Here is a 20,886-nt window from a genome sequence, read left to right as displayed (position 1 = left end):
GGAATATTCTTTGATTTTAGAGTTGCACATATCTTTTCAAAATGTATACATTTGCTCTTAATTTAATGTTATCCTCTCCATAATGTACTTTAGAAACTAAATCCACTCATTTAAAACTGGGGATTCTTGCTTTCTCCAAAACATTATTGCATTAAAAGCTGTAATTCTCAGCATTCTAAATAAGTATACATCATCTTTATATCTTTATTAAGTAGCATAGGTCCTATAGAGCTGGCAAGTCACGTGATTTTCACGTTAACAACACAAGCCTCGAATCGCGGCTTCATCTGGCACGCCCACTTTTTCTCGACACACGCTCCGACGCCTCGGTTCAAATGTCACATCACTACTGTACACGTTAGGTCAAAATAGAAGAAAACTCAGGGAGAAATTAAAAAACATAGGAGGGGGAGGGATAAATGTAAAGAATTTGTTAGATGGTGAAGAAAGTAAATATAAGTTGATGATTGAGTTTTTAAAACAAAGTGGTTTATTGAATCGAATTTATTATTATTTTTTTTTTATTATTATGATCTTACTCCGACTCACACTCCAGCATAGTAGGTGGCGGAAATGCACCTAGACGTTAGATGCCACCCGCCAATAAACAAAAAGAAGAAGAAGTACACGTTAGGTCTAAAGAAATAGATGTCTGTATGGCCTTCCATTCGTCTAAGCCAAGGACATATTTGTTTTTTCAGCTTTCCATAAAGTACATTTCGTCTCGGAGTGATGACGTCACCACCGGCGCGTTAGTCAAAGAAGTCTTCTGAGGTGAGCTACTCACAGCGCTTTGTATATTAACACAATCATGACAAAACGTTTGTAAAAGCAACGTTTTTGCTGTCCTTTCTGACTTATTTTCATTGGATTCTGCGCTATTTGTCCCTTTTCTGTCGTCTGCCTACTGGAATACACATAAGCGTAGCTGGCAATTTGACGGTTTCTTTTTTGTGCTATTTTTTGTTTGTTAGTGTATATGACTGTTTCTATGTTTGAAGTAGTTATGTTACTCTTGTACGTTTGATACAGTAATGTTTTTCTCGTTTTAGGCTGTGAGAAATACTGTTATAGTGCAGTTTTATCGTCTTTTTCAGAATACTGACTCATATTATCTGATTATTGATATAATGATAATCTCTCAACAGCTTCTGTTTTCTCCTCATTTGTTAGATATCTTGTAAATTGTCTTTAATCTGTCACTTAAAGTAATTTCATTGGTGGAACGGACTGAGGCAAAGTGAGATCTTAAAGATAAACCTCTATTAACTTCATTAATCATTTAAATATTCACTTCATTTAAATATTGTTTACATTGTAACCTAATGTTTGTTTTCTATGTTTGCTTGTAAATTGTTTTTCTTTATTTTTTTCTTTTGAAGTTGACCGAAATAAACTTTAACTAACTAACTAATTAATTTTGTTATAGTCTGTGGGGTGGGGTTTATATAAAACGGTCAACAAATAAATAACCAGCTAACAAAAATATGGGGTAGTTGAAATGTTGAGTCAAATATAAACCAATTGAATTTATTTTACATTTTGATAGATTGTTAGTGGATAGTTAAACGTAAATGAGTAAAATGCTTTAATGAGTCATTTAATAACTGATTTATTTTTGATTTTTGCAGATCTGATTCTCCCATTATACAGCAACTAGAGTTCAGTGAAGCTCCTCCCACAGGAATTCACCAATAGGCCTAAATGCTGGAATATTTTCATCATCTTACAAGTGAAGAAATAGAGCTTAGAGATCATGAATGATCCAGAACCCTGCAGAATAAAACATGAAGATACTGAACATCTAATAGGTTGGTGTTTATTCTTGATTCTTCATTAATAATGCTGAAGAACATTAAAAGATTAGTTCACTTTCAAATAAAAATTTCCTGATAATTTACTCATTCCCATGTCATCCAAGATGTCCATGTCTTTCTTCAGTCAAAAAGAAATTAAGGTTTTTGAGGAAAACATTCCAGGATTTTTCTCCATATAGCCTAATGGACTTCAATGGCAACCAACCATTCAAATGTTCAAAGAAGGTTCAAATGTCCATCTCAATGCAGCTTCGAAGTCTCTACACGATCCCAGTCGAGAAAAAGAGTCTCATCTAGAAACACAATTGGTAAAAAAAAAAAAAAAAAAAAAAACTTTTACTTTTTAACCACAAATAAGACCCTTATTTCTCGACTGGGATCGTGTAGAGCAGGGGTGGGCAAACTTTTTGGCTCAAGGGCCACACTGGGTTTTAAAAATTTGACAGAGGGCCGGCCCAGTAGCAGGTTATGAAGCACGATCTCATGAAAGTGCGTATCTATACCACAAATTTTATTTCTCGTGCCATTTAAATGCCAAATTTTTTTGCGTGCATCCTACACACTGTAAACCCCTTGGTTAGGATTAGGGGTGTGGAGTGCGTGCCTATTACACGCCATAAAGTGCATATCATATGCACGCGAAAACATATTATGCACTACAAATAGCTACCAACTCCAGTTTCCAACACTTCCGGTGTTTCTTTGAACGCTGTGTGGGAACGCTGTGCGCATCTGGCTGCCGCTCCACGCTTCGTCGTCTATTGTTACGTTTGCTGTGCCCGCTTCTTGGACAGTTGGTGTTTCCCTTTCTGCAACCTTCTACAAACTGGACTTTTTTATTTTTTATTTTAATTTTTTTTTCTACTTGGCTGAGCGTACTTTTGTTGTTGTTACCGTTGGGAACCGTTGGGAACTCTCTGCTGTCAGCCTGCTACGAGCCCTCTCACCCTTCTCTCCTCCATCTGTAGTTGGACTGACTGTGAGGTGAGTTAACTCTCTTCTTACCAGTAGTTCGATTAGCTTGCTGTCAGGTTGGGTAGCTTTCCTCTCCGTAAGCTTTTATAGATGTTGTGATGGTTGTGGTCCTGGCTAACGTGACTTTGCTGATAGCTGATTTTCTCATGGCGATTACAAACACAACAAAGGCTTTAGCACTCGTGCTGTCTCTGGTCTCCCTTATTTTTACTGGGTTACCTTCCAACATGGATTTTGGATACCTGTCACGCGAACTCAGGGCGCTTAATTGGCACCCATGCCTCGACTCTGAAACGTACGAGCACTGCCGCTCGCTCGGGATCACCCGGCGTCCGCGCTACGTGCACCGTTCAGTCCGAAGGATCATTAACTATCAGCAATCAACACCAACTGTGATCCCGTGCATCTGGTCAAATAACAGAACTCTGGTCAAACCGAAACGCCAACTAAGTGACTGTCATCCACCGCGATCGCTTGTCTGCGTAAAAAAGTCAGATTTCAATGTAAATTCAGCTGATAACTCAGATATGCTGCAAAACCACCTTGCTCTGCTGAACTGTCGCTCTATCTCGGACAAAGGCCCCTATCTAAATTAACTTATTACTGACAAAAACCTGGATATGATATTCCTTACTGAGACCTGGCAAACACCAAATGACTTCATGCATCTTAATCTGCTAACACCATACGGATACCAGCACCTGTCTAAGCCGCGTTTATCTGCTAAAGGGGGTGGCCTTGCGGTCATCTATCGCAACTCCATAATGCTTGCTCAACTGGACTTCCACACTACTACGACTTTTGAATATATGGTTTTGAAAATTTCCTCGAACAGTCCCCTAATAATCATCCTGATTTATAGACCACCCAAACAGCAAAACGATTTTTTCTCTGAACTAAGTGAACTACTAACGCTAGCCTGTGATTCATCATCCAAGGTCATCTTGCTTGGTGACTTTAACATTCACGTTGATACCCCCTGTTCAAATAGGACTCAATTAACGACTGTTCTGGACTGTTTTGAACTCTATCAGAATGTTAACTTCCCAACTCATACTCACGGCCACACATTTGACTTAGTTTGTACATCTGGCTTGAATGACATCTCCATCAATGGTCTGGTTACTCCTATCTCTGATCACAAGCTTATTAGGGGTTCAAGCACGAAGTGCTGAAACCCTATTGTAATTGTACTGATTTTTATTATTATTATTATTCTTCTGCCGTAAAACGCATCGTGCAGCCCAAACCGTAAGTGCTAGAGACTTGAAACTTGGCCAGAAGGTAGTACAAAAATCGAGGAGAGGTTCAGAGAGTATGACCCCGATTGGCCCATAGGTGGCGCTATAGTGCCAAAAACCAAAAAAAATCACGGTTTTGCTTAAATCTCCTTAACCCTTTGTCACAGACTCAAGTGTCTTATATCACTGTAATCCTTGTCTCAAGACGGACAAAATGTATATCTTCAATTTCATTTCCGGTATGCAAATTTTTCCGCCATTTTGAATTTTGTCTAAAACCTACTTTTGCAAACTAGTAGAGGGTTTTTTTGGCCAATCGGAACCAAACCAGTGCAGAAATGTTCTCTGGAGTCTGATTATCAGTAATTATCGAAAAAAAGTTGAAATTTCGATCCACGGTTGCTAAGGGGCGTCAAAACGTTCGCAGGAGGCGGAGCCAGTTTACTAAAATGGTTATAACTCATGAACGAAATTAGATATTTTCACCAAACTCGGAACACATGTGTATGAGTTCAATCTGGGGTCACAGTAAAAAAATCGCGACGATTGAACACTAGGTGGCGTTATAACATGAAAAAAACATGAAAAGGGCTATAACCACCTGACCGTTAGTCCAATTGACTTGAAAATTGGTATGCAGTGTCTTGGTCCAAGGTGTCATGTATGTGTATGAGGACATTGGCGTATCTCGAAAAACATGGCTGCCATCGGCCAATGAAGTTGAGCACCTATTAGACAAGGTTAACGGAGGCCGATCGGAACAAAACTCGATGGGCATGTTCAACTCATGGCCCTAGAGGTATGTAAGATTTTTGAAAGAAATCGGCCACTAGTTGGCGCTAACGAGTTTTATGGCTCTGTAATCACGTGGTGTTAAACTTATTGTCACATTATGCATATCATTTGATAGATCTGCTCATGCTGAACAACTTTGCCTCAAGAACCACTACTGTCAATCAAACTGTTCATTAAATATTCGCAAACATGTTAAAAACCTACTTTTGCGAACTAGTCCCTGGTTTTTTGCCCGATCAGAACCAGACCAGTCTAGGGTAATTCTCTGGACTCTCTAGATCAATAATTATCGAAAAAAAGTTGAACTTTTGCATTTGGATGGCTGTAATAGGGTCATTTAGAAAATGGGCGTGGCAAAATACACTAAAAAGCCTATAAATCCTAAATGAAAACTCAGAACTTCACAAAAATTGATGAGCATATGTGACATAACATGCTAAAGAAGCATGGAAATTTTTATGGAGATCGGAGCATAGGTGGCGCTATAACTGTTAAAATGCTTTAAAGCCATATATTTCCTATGGTAAATTGCCTGTATTTGCTGTAAATGGTGTCTTCTATCTATTATCGTATAATGTTCATATCATAATGTTCAAAACCAGTGCAGCACAATTCTCTGAACTCTCTAGATCAATAATTATCAGAAAAAAAGTTGAACTTCTTCAAAAGGTGGTTTTATATGAATATAATGACATATTAAGCCAATAAGTGGTATTTTACTGCCCCCTGCTGTCATTTCATCATACTACTCCCTAATATTGTTATAAAATTCATATTTAGACTTTATAAAATCATTATTTTAACATTTACAATCACATTTTGTCAAAACTCATCTATTGAGTATTACTATTGACAATTGTGTTACACTGAGATATGGAAATGGGCGAAAGTAAGTGAATGAAATGAAATGAAAGTATAACGGCATTTAAGCCACGCCCCCGAATACAAATTCATTCATAACTCGAAAACGGAAAGTCGTTGCGCGCTCAAATTTTGATGGTGAGGACCTCTCCGGGCTCTTGATCGAAACGTGTCGTCGCGGGCCTCGGGAGCGCGCCCCCCGCGCATCGCCAGCCCGCGGGACCCCCGATTTTGAACGGCCATTACTCCCGACCCAGACCACCCCGAACATTGTGTAAGAGCTCGTTGGAAAGGGCACGTCCTTGGCTAGCTTCGATTCAAATGTGGTGTTATCTGCCCTGGTCATTCCAGAGATAATAGCCCGAACAGATATGCCTTATAACAGTCATAACTCCCAGCCCCAATCGCCCAAAAACACCTTGATGGTCTCATTCAACAGGGCTCCTCAAGCACTATCTATGCTCTGAGTTTCAGAATTTTTCGCCTTTTGGTTCCTGAGATATAAGTAAAAAAACAAATTCCCATTCATTCATTCAAACACCTCAACTGTAAAATGTAAGCTATAATACCACTGTTGTCCACTAGAGGGAGCAGCAGGATTACGCATGATCTTTTAATTCGCTTCAGTATTGGGAAATAAACAAATGCTTTAAGAAGCAATCTTTTTTTATTATGATGTTTTTTTTATTATGATATTTGTATATATTTTATTTTTTTATTATGATTATGAACGGTTTGATTGACATTAGTGATTCTTGAGGCAAAGTTGTTCAAGATGAGGAGATGAATATATTTTCACAATATCACATCCTAAAAACATTGAAAACATATGTCTTTGTGTGTGTGTTTGTGTGTGTGTGTGGATGTGTTTGTGTTTGTGTGTGTGTCTGTCTGTGTAAGCATGCTTAATGGAAAGAACATGGAGAAACTGCTTTGTTTTACTGGTGGATAAAAAAGTCTTTCAAATGAAAGTGAGTCAATTAGTGGTCTTCTACTGCCCTCTGCAGGACATTCTACTTAATAAAATATTTTCATCTGTGCTTTTGCATTAGTTTTTGGACTATATCAAATTACTTGCATGAAAATCCCCTATTATAACACAGTCATGTTTTGTCAAAGTTTATCACTTCATTTGTACTGAGCTCTCAGTTTGAACAATTCTGCCTCTCAGTGATTAATTTGAAATCTGAAAATGGTGTTATACAGAGGAGATTTGCAATTGTCATTTTGTTACCTATCTTTTATTTTAAATATCTCCATCTACAACAAAATGTGTGTGCATGTGTGTGTTCAAGCATGGTTAGTGTATTAAGTATTATTGTTTAAGTATTATTGTTTTCATTTACATTTTAACCACCAGATGAAGAACACTCATTGGTTCATTCTGCTCACTAAAATATTATATTTCATTTTTTTTCCATTTGAAATATTATTTAAACTTAATAAAATCATTAAAATAACATTTCAAATCATATTTTGTCTGTTTATAAATCCCACAGACTCACATTGGCTGCAATACTAATGTTTTTGTAAAACACAGACCTGATAGTCTAATCTGTGTGTATTGTGCATATATTATTGATATTATTACTATTGCAAATCATGTTATTGTAACTCATATCTTAATAGAATATTATTTGTAATTTTAATTCTTTATTTCTTAATTGTTTTTTTATGATTACTACAGATATTATCACCAAAGATATCAACTACACCTTCACTTTTAGTATTGACACGCTGCACACACAGCACAATCACACACTCACTAATGCATTCAAATAAATGTAATCTTACTGTGCTACTTTATTTGTACATGATTAGAATGAACAGAAATCTAAGAATATTTTTCTTCTTTTGTTAAAGCCATTTCAGACTCCAAGTAAGCATTATATTACTAATCATCTATTTTAAAGGTGCCATACAATTGAAAACTGTATTTATCTTGGCATAGTTGAATGATAAGAGTTCTGGACATGGAACTGACATACCGTGAGCCTCAAACACCATTGTTTCCTCCTTCATGTGTAAATCTCCTGTTTGCAAAAGACCGCTGAAAAATGAGTGAATCCCACCATAACACCGACTGTGACGTTGGAGTCAGGATCATTAATATTTATACCCCCCAAATTTGCATTTTCCAGTCCATGTTCTAGGCCAGGCAGTGTTAATGTGGACCTGCACAGCCGAATCATCAGAAGATCTGCAGGTATTGTGAAGAAGCAAGCAAGGAAAATAGTGAAAATGGCAGATCATGGATATAAATGTTATGTGCTGTGCTGCGGATTTGAGAACTTTTCATTCCCTTCCCACAAAAGAGAACTGTCAACAGGCATGGTTGATGTTTACAACAGGATACCTCACCATTTTAATTCAAAGCTGTTAGTTTGCTCTTAACAGAGGCCGATCAGAACGAAACTCGATGGGCATGTTCGACTCGTGGCCCTAGAGGTCTGTAAGAATTTTGAAAAATCAGCCACTAGTTGATGCTAACAGGTTTTACGGCTATGTAATCATGTGATGCATATCATTTGATAGATCTCCTCATACTGAACAACTTTGCCTCAAGAACTACTGCTGTCAATCAATTTGTTCATTAAATACTTGCGATTATGTTAAAAACCTACTTTTGCGAACTAGTCCTAGGTTTTTCGCACGATCGGAAATATACCAGTTCAGTACAATTCTCTGGAAGCTCTAGATTATTAATTATATAAAAAATTTTTAACTTTATCCATTGGGTAGCCATAACAGGATCATTTAGAAAATGGGTATGGCAAAAAACACTCAAAAGCCTGTAAATCCTAAACAAAAACTCAGACAACTCACTAAACTGCCTTATGTGCTTAAAGACCCTAAATGCTTGAACCCCGCTAAATGCTGCTTGCAGCTTTAATTACCCTTGATTTTACATTAACTTGTCCAACTAAATGTACTGACAATATTAACATCTCTTATCGTAAGATCAATGCTATTAATGCTAGTGTGTTTGCTGCATCTATTACTACTTCTGCTATTTCTGATGTTTTTGATTTCACCTGTCCATCCAAAATATTTGATTTGTACCATTCTGCCATTACTGACGTTTTAGATGAGCATGCTCCAATTAGGACTAGGTCTGTTCCTTTGTCCCACTCTTCGCCGTGGTTTAATGCTGAGCTACGTGCTGTGAAAGCAAGAGGCCGACAGCTGGAACGTCTTTATCGGAAAACCAATCTAACTGTACACTTTCAAGCATTTTCGGACCATATTAAGCTTTACAAAACCGCCTTAAATACAGCTCACTCTTCCTATATCGTTAAAATCATCAATAACGCAAACAACAGGCCTAAAACACTATTTAGCATTGTAAAAAAGCTTGTTCAGGCACCCACGCACAATGCCTGTCTACAAGAATCTGACGACTTGTGCTGTTCTTTTCTGCAACACTTTCAGGGAAAGCTGGATGCTTTACGTGGGACTTTTAGTGATGAACCGACCACTTCTAGTTGTGAGCAAGCTCAGATACAAACACTTAATAACTTTATGTTGACCAACCCCATCTTGATTAGTGAAATTATACAGAAATCCAATTCTTCTTCTTGCCGGCTGGATCCTGCACCTACAACCCTTCTGAAACACTGTACCGCTGTCATTTCTGCACCTATCTCACATCTTGTAAACATGTAGGCGGCGAGGTACATAGGCCTACCGTGCACCCCCCCCACCTCCCAACAAAACCATACTTTTTTGAAAGGTCTGGATGTGTAGAATATGAATCTGAATGTTAACATTGAAAATTTTGGGTTGCACTACCTGTTTTAGCCCTGTGAATAGGGAAACCCTAAAAAACGATTTTAAGCGATTTTAACACATCGAGATTGTCCTAGTCAATCAGAACAGCTTTTAGGTGACCCAATACACACTCAAACTTAACATATGATGACTTAGGTCAAATACCTACCATGCTGCTTATTGGTAGGTGTCTAAAATTAACATAGGTAAGGCTTTATGTTGATATAATGAGCCCATTTCATGTATAGGCCACGACCTATTCGCCTATCATGCACCCCAACCCACTCCCCTGAAAAAAATCATGCTTTTCTGAAAGGTCTGGATGTGTAGAATATGAATCTGAATGTTAACATTGACATTGTTGGGATACACTACCTGTTTTAGCCCTGTGAATAGGGAAACCCTAAAAAACGATTTTAAGAGATTTTAACACATTGAGATTGGCCTAGTCAATCAGAGCAGCTTTTAGGTGACCCAATACTCTTACTACACTAAATTGATAATTACTTTAAATAGTTGTTTTTAATTATTTTTTATTTAATATAGTTAAGGCCTTTTATGGATATAATCTATCAAGGACCATTTCCATAGCATCAGTTAATATGCTAACGTGCTAACATTCCAACATGTCAAAGCTGACTACGAAATTATTCACAGCTCCTCCTCACCCTCCCCATCTTTATTTAATATAATTGACCCCTCTTACTACATTGATAGTTACTTTAAATAGTTGTTTTTAATTATTTTTAATTTAATATAGTTAAGGCCTTGTATGGATATAATATAATATCCTTTATAAAATATATTATTATGGATATAATGCAAGATTAGCCAGAATGAAAGAAATACGTGACAAGAGATTAACTGAACCACTGGAATCTGCTCACAGAATGAATGTAACCTGTGAACTTAAACCAGACACCGTTACAGAAGGTGATGGATATCACAGAGAATGCTACCAAAGATTTGAAACAGAAGCTAAAAACAGTGGGGCAAAAAAGAATTTAGTCAGCCACCAATTTTGCAAGTTCTCCCACTTAAAAAGATGAGAGAGGCCTGTAATTTTCATCATAGATAGACTTCAACTATGAGAGACAAAATGAGAAAAAAGAAAAAAGAAAAAAAAAATCCAGAAAATCACATTGTAGGATTTCTAAGAATTTATTTGCAAATTATGGTGGAAAAAAAGTATTTGGTCAATAACAAAAGTTCATCTCAATACTTTGTTATATACCCTTTGTTGGCAATGAGGTCAAACAAAGGGTAAGTCTTCACAAGGTTTTCACACACTGTTGCTGGTATTTTGGCCCATTTCTCCATACAGATCTCCTCTAGAGCAGTGATGTTTTGGGACTGTCTCTGGGCAACACGGATTTTCAACTCCCTCCAAAGATTTTTTTTATGGGGTTGAGATCTGGAGACTGGCTAGGCCACTCCAGGACCTTGAAATGCTTCTTACGAAACCACTCCTTCTTTGCCCGGGCGGTGTGTTTGGGATCATTGTCTTGCTGAAAGACCCAGCCACGTTTCATCTTCAATGCCCTTGCTGATGGAAGGAGGTTTTCACTCAAAATCTCACGATACATGACCCCATTCATTCTTTCCTTTACACGGATCAGTCGTCCTGGTACCTTTGCAGAAAAACAGCCCCAAAGACTGATGTTTCCACCCCCATGCTTCACAGTAGGTATGGTGTTCTTTCTCCTCCAAACACGACTTGTTGAGTTTTTACCAAAAAGTTCTATTTTGGTTTCATCTGACCATATGACATTCTCCCAATCCTCTTCTGGATCATCCAAATGCTCTCTAGCAAACTTCAGATGGGCCTGGACATGTACTGGCTTAAGCAGGGGGACACGTCTGGCACTGCAGGATTTGAGTACCTGGCTGCGTAGTGTGTTACTGATGGTAGCCTTTGTTACTTTGGCCCTCTCTGCAGGTCATTCACTAGGTCCCCCTGTGTGGTTCTGGGATTTTTGCTCACCGTTCTTATGATCATTTTGACCCCACTGGGTGAGATCTTGCGTGGAGTCCTAGATCGAGGGAGATTACCAGTGGTCTTGTATGTCTTCCATTTTCTAATAATTGCTCCCACAGTTGATTTCTTCACACCAAGCTGCTTACCTATTGCAGATTCAGTCTTCCCAGCCTGGTGCAGGTCTACAATTTTGTTTCTGGTGTCCTTTGACAGCTCTTTGGTCTTGGCCATAGTGGAGTTTGGAGTGTGACTATTTGAGGTTGTGGACAGGTGTCTTTTATACTTATAACAAGTTCAAACAGGTGCCATTAATACAGGTAACGAGTGGAGGACAGAGGAGCCTCTTAAAGAAGAAGTTACAGGTCTGTGAGAACCAGAAATCTTGTTTGTGTGTAGGTGACCAAATACTTACAGTATTTTACAGAGGAATTTACCAATTAATTAATTAAAGATCCTACTATGTGATTTTCTGAATTTTTTTTCTCATTTTGTCTCTCATAGTTGAAGTGTACCTATGATGAAAATTACAGGCCTCTCTCATCTTTTTAAGTGGGAGAACTTGGACAATTGGTGGCTGACTAAATACTTTTTTGCCCCACTGTACCACAAATCCTGTACAGTCCAATATACACAAAATGTAGAAAAATTGAGAAGTGCAAGCACAGAAAACAAGGCCAAACAAATCCAAATAGTAGAAGCTCACGGTGAGGCATTTGGTGCTGTATCTCGAGTAATTGACAAGGAAATCATCGGCAGCAACAAAATGATGAAATTGACTGATCTGACCAAAATCTACATAGCTAATCTAGGATGCACAAACTTGCCTCAGCACCAAATGCCTCACCGTGAGCTTCTACTAGTTGGATTTGTTTGGCCTTGTTTTCTGTGCTTGCACTTCTCCATTTTTCTAAATTTTGTGTATATTGGACTCTACAGGATTTGTGGTATTTAGCTTCTGTAGCAAATAGATCCTTTCCTCTAATTCTGCGAAGCAAATTTTCATAAAATTTTTGTTCTGCAACTTTGAGGACTGTTCTCCACCCATCACACTCAAACTCTCTTAACCCCTCATTTGTCCATATCCCTTTATTTTTGACCTTCTTCCGTGTAATTGAGTTGCAGAATATACAGTCAGGTGTGAAGAGCACCTTGTCACCAGTTGAGGCCCTCTGACTTTGCCTTGAACTTGCTCCTAATAGTTCAGGCTTCTGGTCGAGTCTTTTGAGATTCATGGTGAATCTTTGGTAGCATTCTCTGTGATATCCATCACCTTCTGTAATAGTGTCTGGTTTAAGTTCACAGGTTACAGTCACTCTGTGAGCAGATTCCAGTGGTTCAGCTAATCCCTTGTCACGTATTTCTTTCATTCTGGCTAATCTTGCATCAGAATCTGCGTTTGCCCATAATTGCACGAGTGGTCCATATACAAGACCAGGGACATGCACAATGCATCTGGACTTTGGTTTTGTCCCATGACATCCCCTATGCCTTGAAGGACCTGCAGTCACTTGGCCCACTGGCTCATGTCTTGACTCAGACATAACTGAGCAGTTCAACTGTGTTGAAGAAACCAACTACATAACCGACTAGATGATCTATGTGTGTGAGATGTGTGTGTGTGTGTGTGTGTGTGTGTGTGTGTGTGTGTGTGTGTGTGTGTGTGTGTATAAGCTACTGGATGTCTAAAATTTCCCTTTGGGATGAATAAAGTATATATCTATCAATCTATCAAATGTAATCTAAAATAATTAAAAACAAATATTTAAAGTAAGCATCAATGTAGTGTAGTAAGAGGGGTCAATAAAAAATATCAAACATCGAGCAATTCAGTGAAACAAATTTCTTGCTGTATAGGCAGAGGATGCAGACTTGGAGGATCTGTCTGTGTGAGTAAGAACAGTCTTTCAGGACAGTCTGCCTAACACAGAGGAAACTGTTAATGAAAATTAAAAAAATATCTTATTTTGTCATTGGATGAACAACCCAGACAGGTTTCTGATTTGTCAATGAAATTACTTCGATGGAAAGGGTAATGAGGGTTAAAATGTTAGCACGTTAGCATATTAACTGATGCTATGGAAATGGTCCTTGATAGATTATATCCATAAAAGGCCTTAACTATATTAAATAAAAAATAATTAAAAACAACTATTTAAAGTAATTATCAATTTAGTGTAGTAAGAGTATTGGGTCACCTAAAAGCTGCTCTGATTGACTAGGCCAATCTCAATGTGTTAAAATCTCTTAAAATCGTTTTTTAGGGTTTCCCTATTCACAGGGCTAAAACAGGTAGTGTATCCCAACAATGTCAATGTTAACATTCAGATTCGTATTCTACACATCCAGACCTTTCAGAAAAGCATGATTTTTTTCAGGGGAGTGGGTTGGGGTGCATGATAGGCGAATAGGTCGTGGCCTATACATGAAATGGGCTCATTATATCAACATAAAGCCTTACCTATGTTAATTTTAGACACCTACCAATAAGCAGCATGGTAGGTATTTGACCTAAGTCATCATATGTTAAGTTTGAGTGTGTATTGGGTCACCTAAAAGCTGTTCTGATTGACTAGGACAATCTCGATGTGTTAAAATCGCTTAAAATCGTTTTTTAGGGTTTCCCTATTCACAGGGCTAAAACAGGTAGTGCAACCCAAAATTTTCAATGTTAACATTCAGATTCATATTCTACACATCCAGACCTTTCAAAAAAGTATGGTTTTGTTGGGAGGTGGGGGGGGTGCACGGTAGGCCTATGTAGCTCGCCGCCTAATGTCTCTTCTCTCTGCCTCTGTTCCAGTCTCACTAAAGATGGCCGCAGTTACTCCTATTCTTAAAAAAACAAATCTGGACTTAACTGACTACGCTAACTATAGCCCAATCTACAATCTACCGTATGTCTCAAAAATCATGGAAAAGGTTGTCGCCACTCAATTGCAGTCATATCTATCCCTCAACAACAGTTTTGATTTATTTCAGTCTGGTTTTCCTCCTATCTGACAGATAGGAAATACTACATCACTATGCACAATTACAAATCTCCAACTGTCACTCTCAAACAAGGTGTTCCACAGGGATCAGTTCTCGGCCCGTTACTATTTATTATTTACGTTTTGCCTCTCGGACAAATTATTCGCCGCCACGGTTTTCAATATCACTGCTACGCCGACGATATCCAAATATATACTGCTTGCCGACCGGATTCTATTCACCAGACCACATCACTATCATCATGTATAAATGAACTAAAGGCCTGGCTCAACTCAAATTTTCTCAGTCTGAATCTGACTAAAACAGAAATATTAATCACTGGCCCTCCATCTCTAACAAAAAATTTAAGTAACATTCCCAGACTTGACCTCGAAGCTACATTAATAATTCCATCTGCCACTGTCAAAAACTTGGGTATTATTCTTGACCCTGCACTGACGTTCGACGCTTACATTAGTCAACTTTGTAAAGCGTCCTTTTTTCATCTGCGCCGTATTGCCAAACTCCGTCCCTATGTCAGCCCAAAAGACGCTGAAGCGCTAGTACACGCGTTCATCACATCTCGCCTCGACTACTGTAATGTTCTTTTTTCTGGACTACCAGCACACTCTATCTCACGTTTGCAATATATTCAAAACTCTGCCGCAAGACTACTAACTTACACTAAAAAAACTGCCCATATCACTCCAATTCTGTTTAAACTGCACTGGCTACCCGAGTCATCCCGAATCACTTATAAAATTCTTCTGCTTACCTTCAAGTCACTCAATGGTCTTGCTCCAGCCTATCTCTCTGACTTACTTTCTCCTTATATTCCATCTCGAAACTCTCCGATTTTCTGGCTGTGAACTCCTCTGTGAGCGGAGATTTCGTCTGTCGTCTATGGGTGGCAGATCTTTCTCTGTTATAGCCCCTAAGCTATGGAACTCTCTTCCGTTGGCTCTCAGGACAACAACCACGTTGTATGAATTTAAGCATAAACTCAAAACACATTTGTTTAATCAGTATTATCAGCCATGAAAATGTTAATTCGACATAACACAGTCACAATGTTAATTTAGGTACCAATAATCTACTGCATCTTTACTCCAACTGCCCACCATGCTGTCTGTGATTAATGTTTGTTGCCTCTGTTTTTATGTTTGTATTGCAAATGTAATGTGATTTGCAACTGCAATCGCTCACTACTTGGACTGGGCAAATGTCCATTGTCCGTTTATTTGTAAACTGCTTGTTATTTACTGTCATTGTGAAGCGTCCTTGAGCTTGGGAAAGGCGCTATATAAATTAAACTTATTATTATTATTATTATTATTATTATTATTAAATACAATTCGTGGTATTCGCACTTGCTTTTTTGAAAACGAAAGTAAAAGAGATGCCTGTTCATTGCGTTTTGCCATGATGAGAGTTCCGTGTCTTTATTAAACTCAACACATTATAATGATTTATCTGTATGATAGTATCAAATTTATAGAGGTTGTCAACTCTCTACTGGTAAATCACCTACCCTTATTTACTGTAATAATTATACATTAGGAAAGTAACAAACAAAACAGGACATACATAACTGAATTAGTGTTCACCACTAATGGCATGTTATGTCACACATACATGTCACAAGTCAAAGCAAGTTAACCTACCTGTGAACACTGTAATCTATGAACTCTGTGTGAATTAATCCAGGGTGTTTCTCTGTCTATGGCTAGACATGCTGATAGTCTCCAGGATTACTGTGACCCTACAAAGGACAAGTGATTTGGGAATGGATAGATAACAGATTAAGAAAGAAAACTTAAATATATCAGATTTTGTTTTGTTGGTAAAGGCAGTTATTGGTTTCTTGCTGATAAAATATCAGGGTTAAATTCATGTTCTTTCCCTTCTCATTTCTCCAGTTCTTTTTATGATTTACTGAAAATTAAACCTTTCTTTCCTTTTAGATCTGATGGATGACAAGGAGAGTGAAGAACTTAGAGAAGCAAAGGAGAAACATCACGTCAAAGCTGGTGAAAAATCTTCAAGTCGCTCACAGTCTGAAAGTAATTTATTGAGAAAATCTTTCACCTGCCCTCAGTGTGGGAAGAGTTTCACAGAAAATGGAATCCTGAAGAGACACATGATAATCCACACTGGAGAAAAGCCTCACACCTATGATCAGTGTGGGAAGAGTTTGGCACAACAAGGAACCCTTAAAATTCAGATGAAGTTCCACACTGGAAAGACGCGACACACATGTGATCAGTGTGGGAAGAGTTTAAAAAAAAAAAGAGGTCTTAATATACACATGAACATCCACACTGGAGAGAATCTGCACACATGTGATCAATGTGGGAAAAATTTCTTAAAAAAAAGAAGCCTTAATTTACACATGAGAATCCACACTGGAGAGAAGCCGTACACATGTGATCAGTGCGGGAAGAGGTTTGCACATTTAAGAAATTTTAAATCACATGTGCTTTCTCATTCTGGAGAAAGACCATATAGCTGTGATCAGTGTGGTAAATCATATTTTTCAGCATCATCCCTGAGGAGCCACCTAAACATTCATTCAAAGGAAAAGCCTCACATGTGTTCTTTGTGTGGAAAGAGTTTTAGTCGACTGGGCACTTTAAAATCACACCAGGAAAGACACAGTGGTGTGAAGAATCATGTGTGCTTTGATTGTGGGAAGACCTTTTTTACAGAAGCTGACGTGAAAAAGCATCAGAGAATTCACACTGGAGAAAAACCTTATAAGTGTTCTCACTGTGACAAGAGATTCAGTCAGTCAGTATATCTGAAAACACATGAGAGGATCCACACTGGAGAAAAACCTTACAAGTGTTCACACTGTGACAAAAGATTCAAATGGCTAGAATCCATGAAAAAACATGAGAGGATCCACACTGGAGAAAAACCTTACAAGTGTTCACACTGTGGCAAGAGATTCAAATGGTCAGAATATCTGAAATCACACAAGAGAATCCACACTGAAGAAAAACCTTACAAGTGTTCTCACTGTGAAAAGAGATTCAAATGGTCAGAAGCCATGAAAAATCATGAGAGGCTCCACACTGGAGAAAAACCTTACAAGTGTTCACACTGTGACAAAACTTTCATTCAGTCAGGAAACCTGAAGGCACACGAGAGGAATCACACTGGAGAGAAACCTTACAAGTGTTCTAACTGTGGCAAGAGTTTCATTCAGTCAGGACATCTGAAAATACACGAGAGGATCCACACCGGAGAGAAACCTTACAAGTGTTCACACTGTGACAAAAGATTCAAATGGCAAGAATCCATGAAAAGACATGAGAGGATCCACACCGGAGAAAAACCTTACAAGTGTTCACACTGTGACGACAGTTTCAGTCAGTCAGTAAACCTGAAAAGACATGAGAGGATCCACACTGAAGTAAAACCTTACAAGTGTTCACTCTGTGACAAGAGATTCAGTCAGGTAGAATATCTGAAAACACACGAGAGGAATCACACTGGAGAGATGCCATACAAGTGTTCTAATTGTGACAAGAGATTCAAATGGTCAGTAAACCTGAAAAGACATGAGAGGATCCACACCGGAGAAAAACCTTACAAGTGTTCACACTGTGACGACAGTTTCAGTCAGTCAGTAAACCTGAAAAGACATGAGAGGATCCACACTAGAGAGAAGCCGGATCACTGCCCTCCTCCACAAGGGAAGAGTTTCACTCATTTATCTTCTTTACAACAGGCGACAGGACAACGAAACATCATCTGAAGTTTTTACAGTAAACAGAGTTCATCTTCAAGACCAGCAGTTTCAAGTGTGATTTCAAATCAGCTTTGAGTCGATTCAGTGGCTGCAGAAGATCTTCAGATTTTTACTCAACTCCACTTCATCTCAGAGGCAAATATTGTACTTTTTCCCGAAAAACTAACTATACACATGGAAATTAGATTCTAATATTAAATATTGTATAAAAAATATATATAATAGAAACACTAAAAATATATCTTATAGATCAGGGACAGGTAACGAGTCATAGGTTAGTAAAAAAAATAAAATAATTTAATCATTAAACATTAAAAATCATAAGTCATTAACTCAGGGGCCGCTTACATGACACTGTTTTCTACTGAAAAAACAAAACAAAACAAAAAAAACGTTTAATGTGTTCTGGCCATTCACTTACATGATAGCAGCTTTTTGGTGACCCGAGAACACAATCTTTAATGTTGGTTTCAAAGTGCAATTATCATTTGTTCATCTGTATTATGTGTTTTTTATTTGTTGACCATCAATTAAATTTTTACTCTTAAAGTTGTTTGAGTGTTTTTGTATTTACTAATTCTGGAAACAGACACAGTCTTTGTATGACGATATCTAGGTGAAAGAGTCTATATGTGATGGGTTTATCTAAATTCTGTGATGTGTCTTTCTGCTAGCTGAGCCCCAGTTAGTCAATGTTTAACACTCAGACTATGTGCCATGTAACTAGAGAAGAGCGGCTGCATCCCTGGAGGGATGCCCGTTTGCCCCAAAAAACTTTTCTAATTATCAATGAAGAGGCTGGTATGTAACAGACAAATCTTTATTCTTGTTAATTTTGTGTTCAATTTATAGTTCTATCTGTTTAATTGTTCATGTTAAAATCTGACATCTCATTTTCTTTGAACTGTAGGGATTGAAAGGATGCTGTTTAAAGAAAGCCAATTTTTGTTTTGTTTTGTTTTGCAAAAGCCAAAGTAACACAAGGTTTTTTTTTTTTTTAACAAGTAACACATTAATTGTCGGCAGATTCTACCTTTTGGGAGGTTGACATGGTATTTAATCATGGTTCGAATCAGTCTGCTGGTGTCACTATATACATGAACAAATGCCCAGGCAAAATCATTACTCACAAGGCTGATATAGTTTGCAGCGGTTGTACACTTAAAAAAAAAAAATAATATTAATAATATATATATATATATATATGCACTGCTCAAAAAAATTAAAGGAACACTTTTTAATCAGAGAATAGCATCAAGTCAGTTAAACTCCTGGGATATTGATCTGGTCAGTTAAGTAACAGAGGGGGTTGGTAATCAGTTTCAGCTGCTTTAGTGTTAATGACATTAAGAGGAGGTGCACTAGATGGGCAACAGTGAGACAACCCCCAAAACAGGAATGGTTTTACAGGTGGAGGCCACTGACATTTTTTCCCTACTCATCTTTTCGGACTGTTTTTCACAGTTTTGTATTTGGCTAGGGTCAGTGTCACTACTGGTAGCATGAGGCGATACCTGGACCCTACAGAGGTTGCGCAGGCAGTCCAGCTCCTTCAGGATGGCTCATCAATACGTGCCATTGCCAGAAGGTTTGCTGTGTCTCCCAGCACAGTCTCAAGAGCATGGACGAGATTCCAGGAAGACAGACAGCTACTCTAGGAGAGCTGGACACGGCCGTAGAAGGTCCTTAACCCATCAGCAGGTCCGGTATCTGCTCCTTTGTGCGAGGAGGAACATGATGAGCACTGCCAGAGCCCTACAAAATGACCTCCAGCAGGCCACTGGTGTGAATGTCTCTGACCAAACAATCAGAAACAGACTTCATGAGGGTGGCCTGAGGGCCCGACGTCCTCTAGTGGGCCCTGTGCTCACTGCCCAGCACCAGGGAGCTCGATTGGCATTTCCCATTGAACACCAGAATTGGCATGTCCGCCACTGGTGCCCTGTGGTTTTCACAAATGAGAGCAGGTTCACCCTGAGCATGTGACAGACAGGAAAGGGTCTGGAGAAGCCGTGGAGAATGTTATGCTGCCTGTAACATCGTTCAGCATGACCGGTTTGGTGGTGGGTCAGTGATGGTCTGGGGAGGCATATCCATGGAGGGACGCACAGACCTCTGCAGGCTAGACAATGGCACCCTGACTGCCATTAGGTATCGGGATGAAATCCTTGCATCCATTGTCAGACCCTATGCTGGTGCAGTGGGTCCTGGGTTCCTCCTGGTGCACAACAATGCCCGGCCTCATGTGGCGAGAGCATGCAGGCAGTTCCTGGAGGATGAAGGAATGATACCATTGAAGGGCCACAATGCTCACCTGACCTACATCCAATAGAACACCTCTGGGACATTGTGTTTCGGTCCATCTGACATCACCTGGTTGCACCTCAGACTGTCCAGGAGCTCAGTGATGTGCTGGTCCAGATCTGGGAGGAAATACCCCAGGACACCATCCGTCGTCTCATTAGGAGCATGCCCTGATGTTGTCAGGCATGCATACAATCACGTGGGGGCCATACAAACTACTGAGTACCATTTTGAGTTGCTGCAATGAAATTTCAGCAAAATTGACAAGCCTGCTGCATCATTTTTTCACTTAGATTTCCGGGGTGTCTTTGAATTCAATCCTCTGTAGGTTGATCATTTTCATTTCCATCAAACGATGTGGCATCCTTTCGTTCATAACACATTACCCAGTCCATATTAGTATAGATATCCAGCATG

The 20,886-nt window shown here is 38.8% G+C and overlaps 1 protein-coding gene and 1 long non-coding RNA gene across 5 annotated transcripts in view; both read left to right on the top strand.

Moving 5' to 3' along the window:
- LOC311296012 overlaps positions 1–20,886 on the top strand; it is a 288,024-nt gene that overhangs the window by 111,933 nt on the left and 155,205 nt on the right. The gene's annotated exons all lie outside the window — the stretch shown is intronic.
- LOC311295980 (uncharacterized protein) lies at positions 456–18,718 on the top strand. 4 transcript variants are annotated; one of them, XM_084417574.1, is made up of 3 exons: positions 456–774; positions 1,632–1,811; positions 16,373–18,711. In XM_084417574.1, exons 2-3 carry the CDS (start codon positions 1,757–1,759, stop codon positions 18,169–18,171), a joined length of 1,854 nt encoding a protein of 617 aa, XP_084273700.1. In that variant the 5' UTR covers positions 456–774; positions 1,632–1,756; the 3' UTR covers positions 18,172–18,711. The 4 variants fall into 4 exon arrangements, with proteins under 4 accessions (XP_084273700.1, XP_084273703.1, XP_084273701.1 ...); XM_084417577.1 differs by lacking the exon at positions 1,632–1,811 and having other exon boundaries at positions 735–774; positions 16,373–18,718; XM_084417575.1 differs by lacking the exon at positions 456–774 and having other exon boundaries at positions 952–1,811.

Source organism: Rutilus rutilus, assembly GCF_951802725.1.
Source record: "Rutilus rutilus genome assembly, chromosome: 8".
NCBI classification, from domain to species: Eukaryota; Metazoa; Chordata; class Actinopteri; order Cypriniformes; family Leuciscidae; genus Rutilus; species Rutilus rutilus.
Note: the sequence above shows the minus strand (reverse complement) of the source record. Positions and strands in the feature narration are given on the sequence as shown.

Excerpts from the sequence above, each read along its gene's own strand:
- LOC311295980 (XM_084417574.1), top strand. The coding sequence starts at position 1,757 with ATGAATGATCCAGAACCCTGCAGAATAAAACATGAAGATACTGAACAT. Across the intron at positions 1,812-16,372 it reads AGATACTGAACATCTAATAG|ATCTGATGGATGACAAGGAG; the intron begins GTTGGTGTTTAT and ends CTTTCCTTTTAG.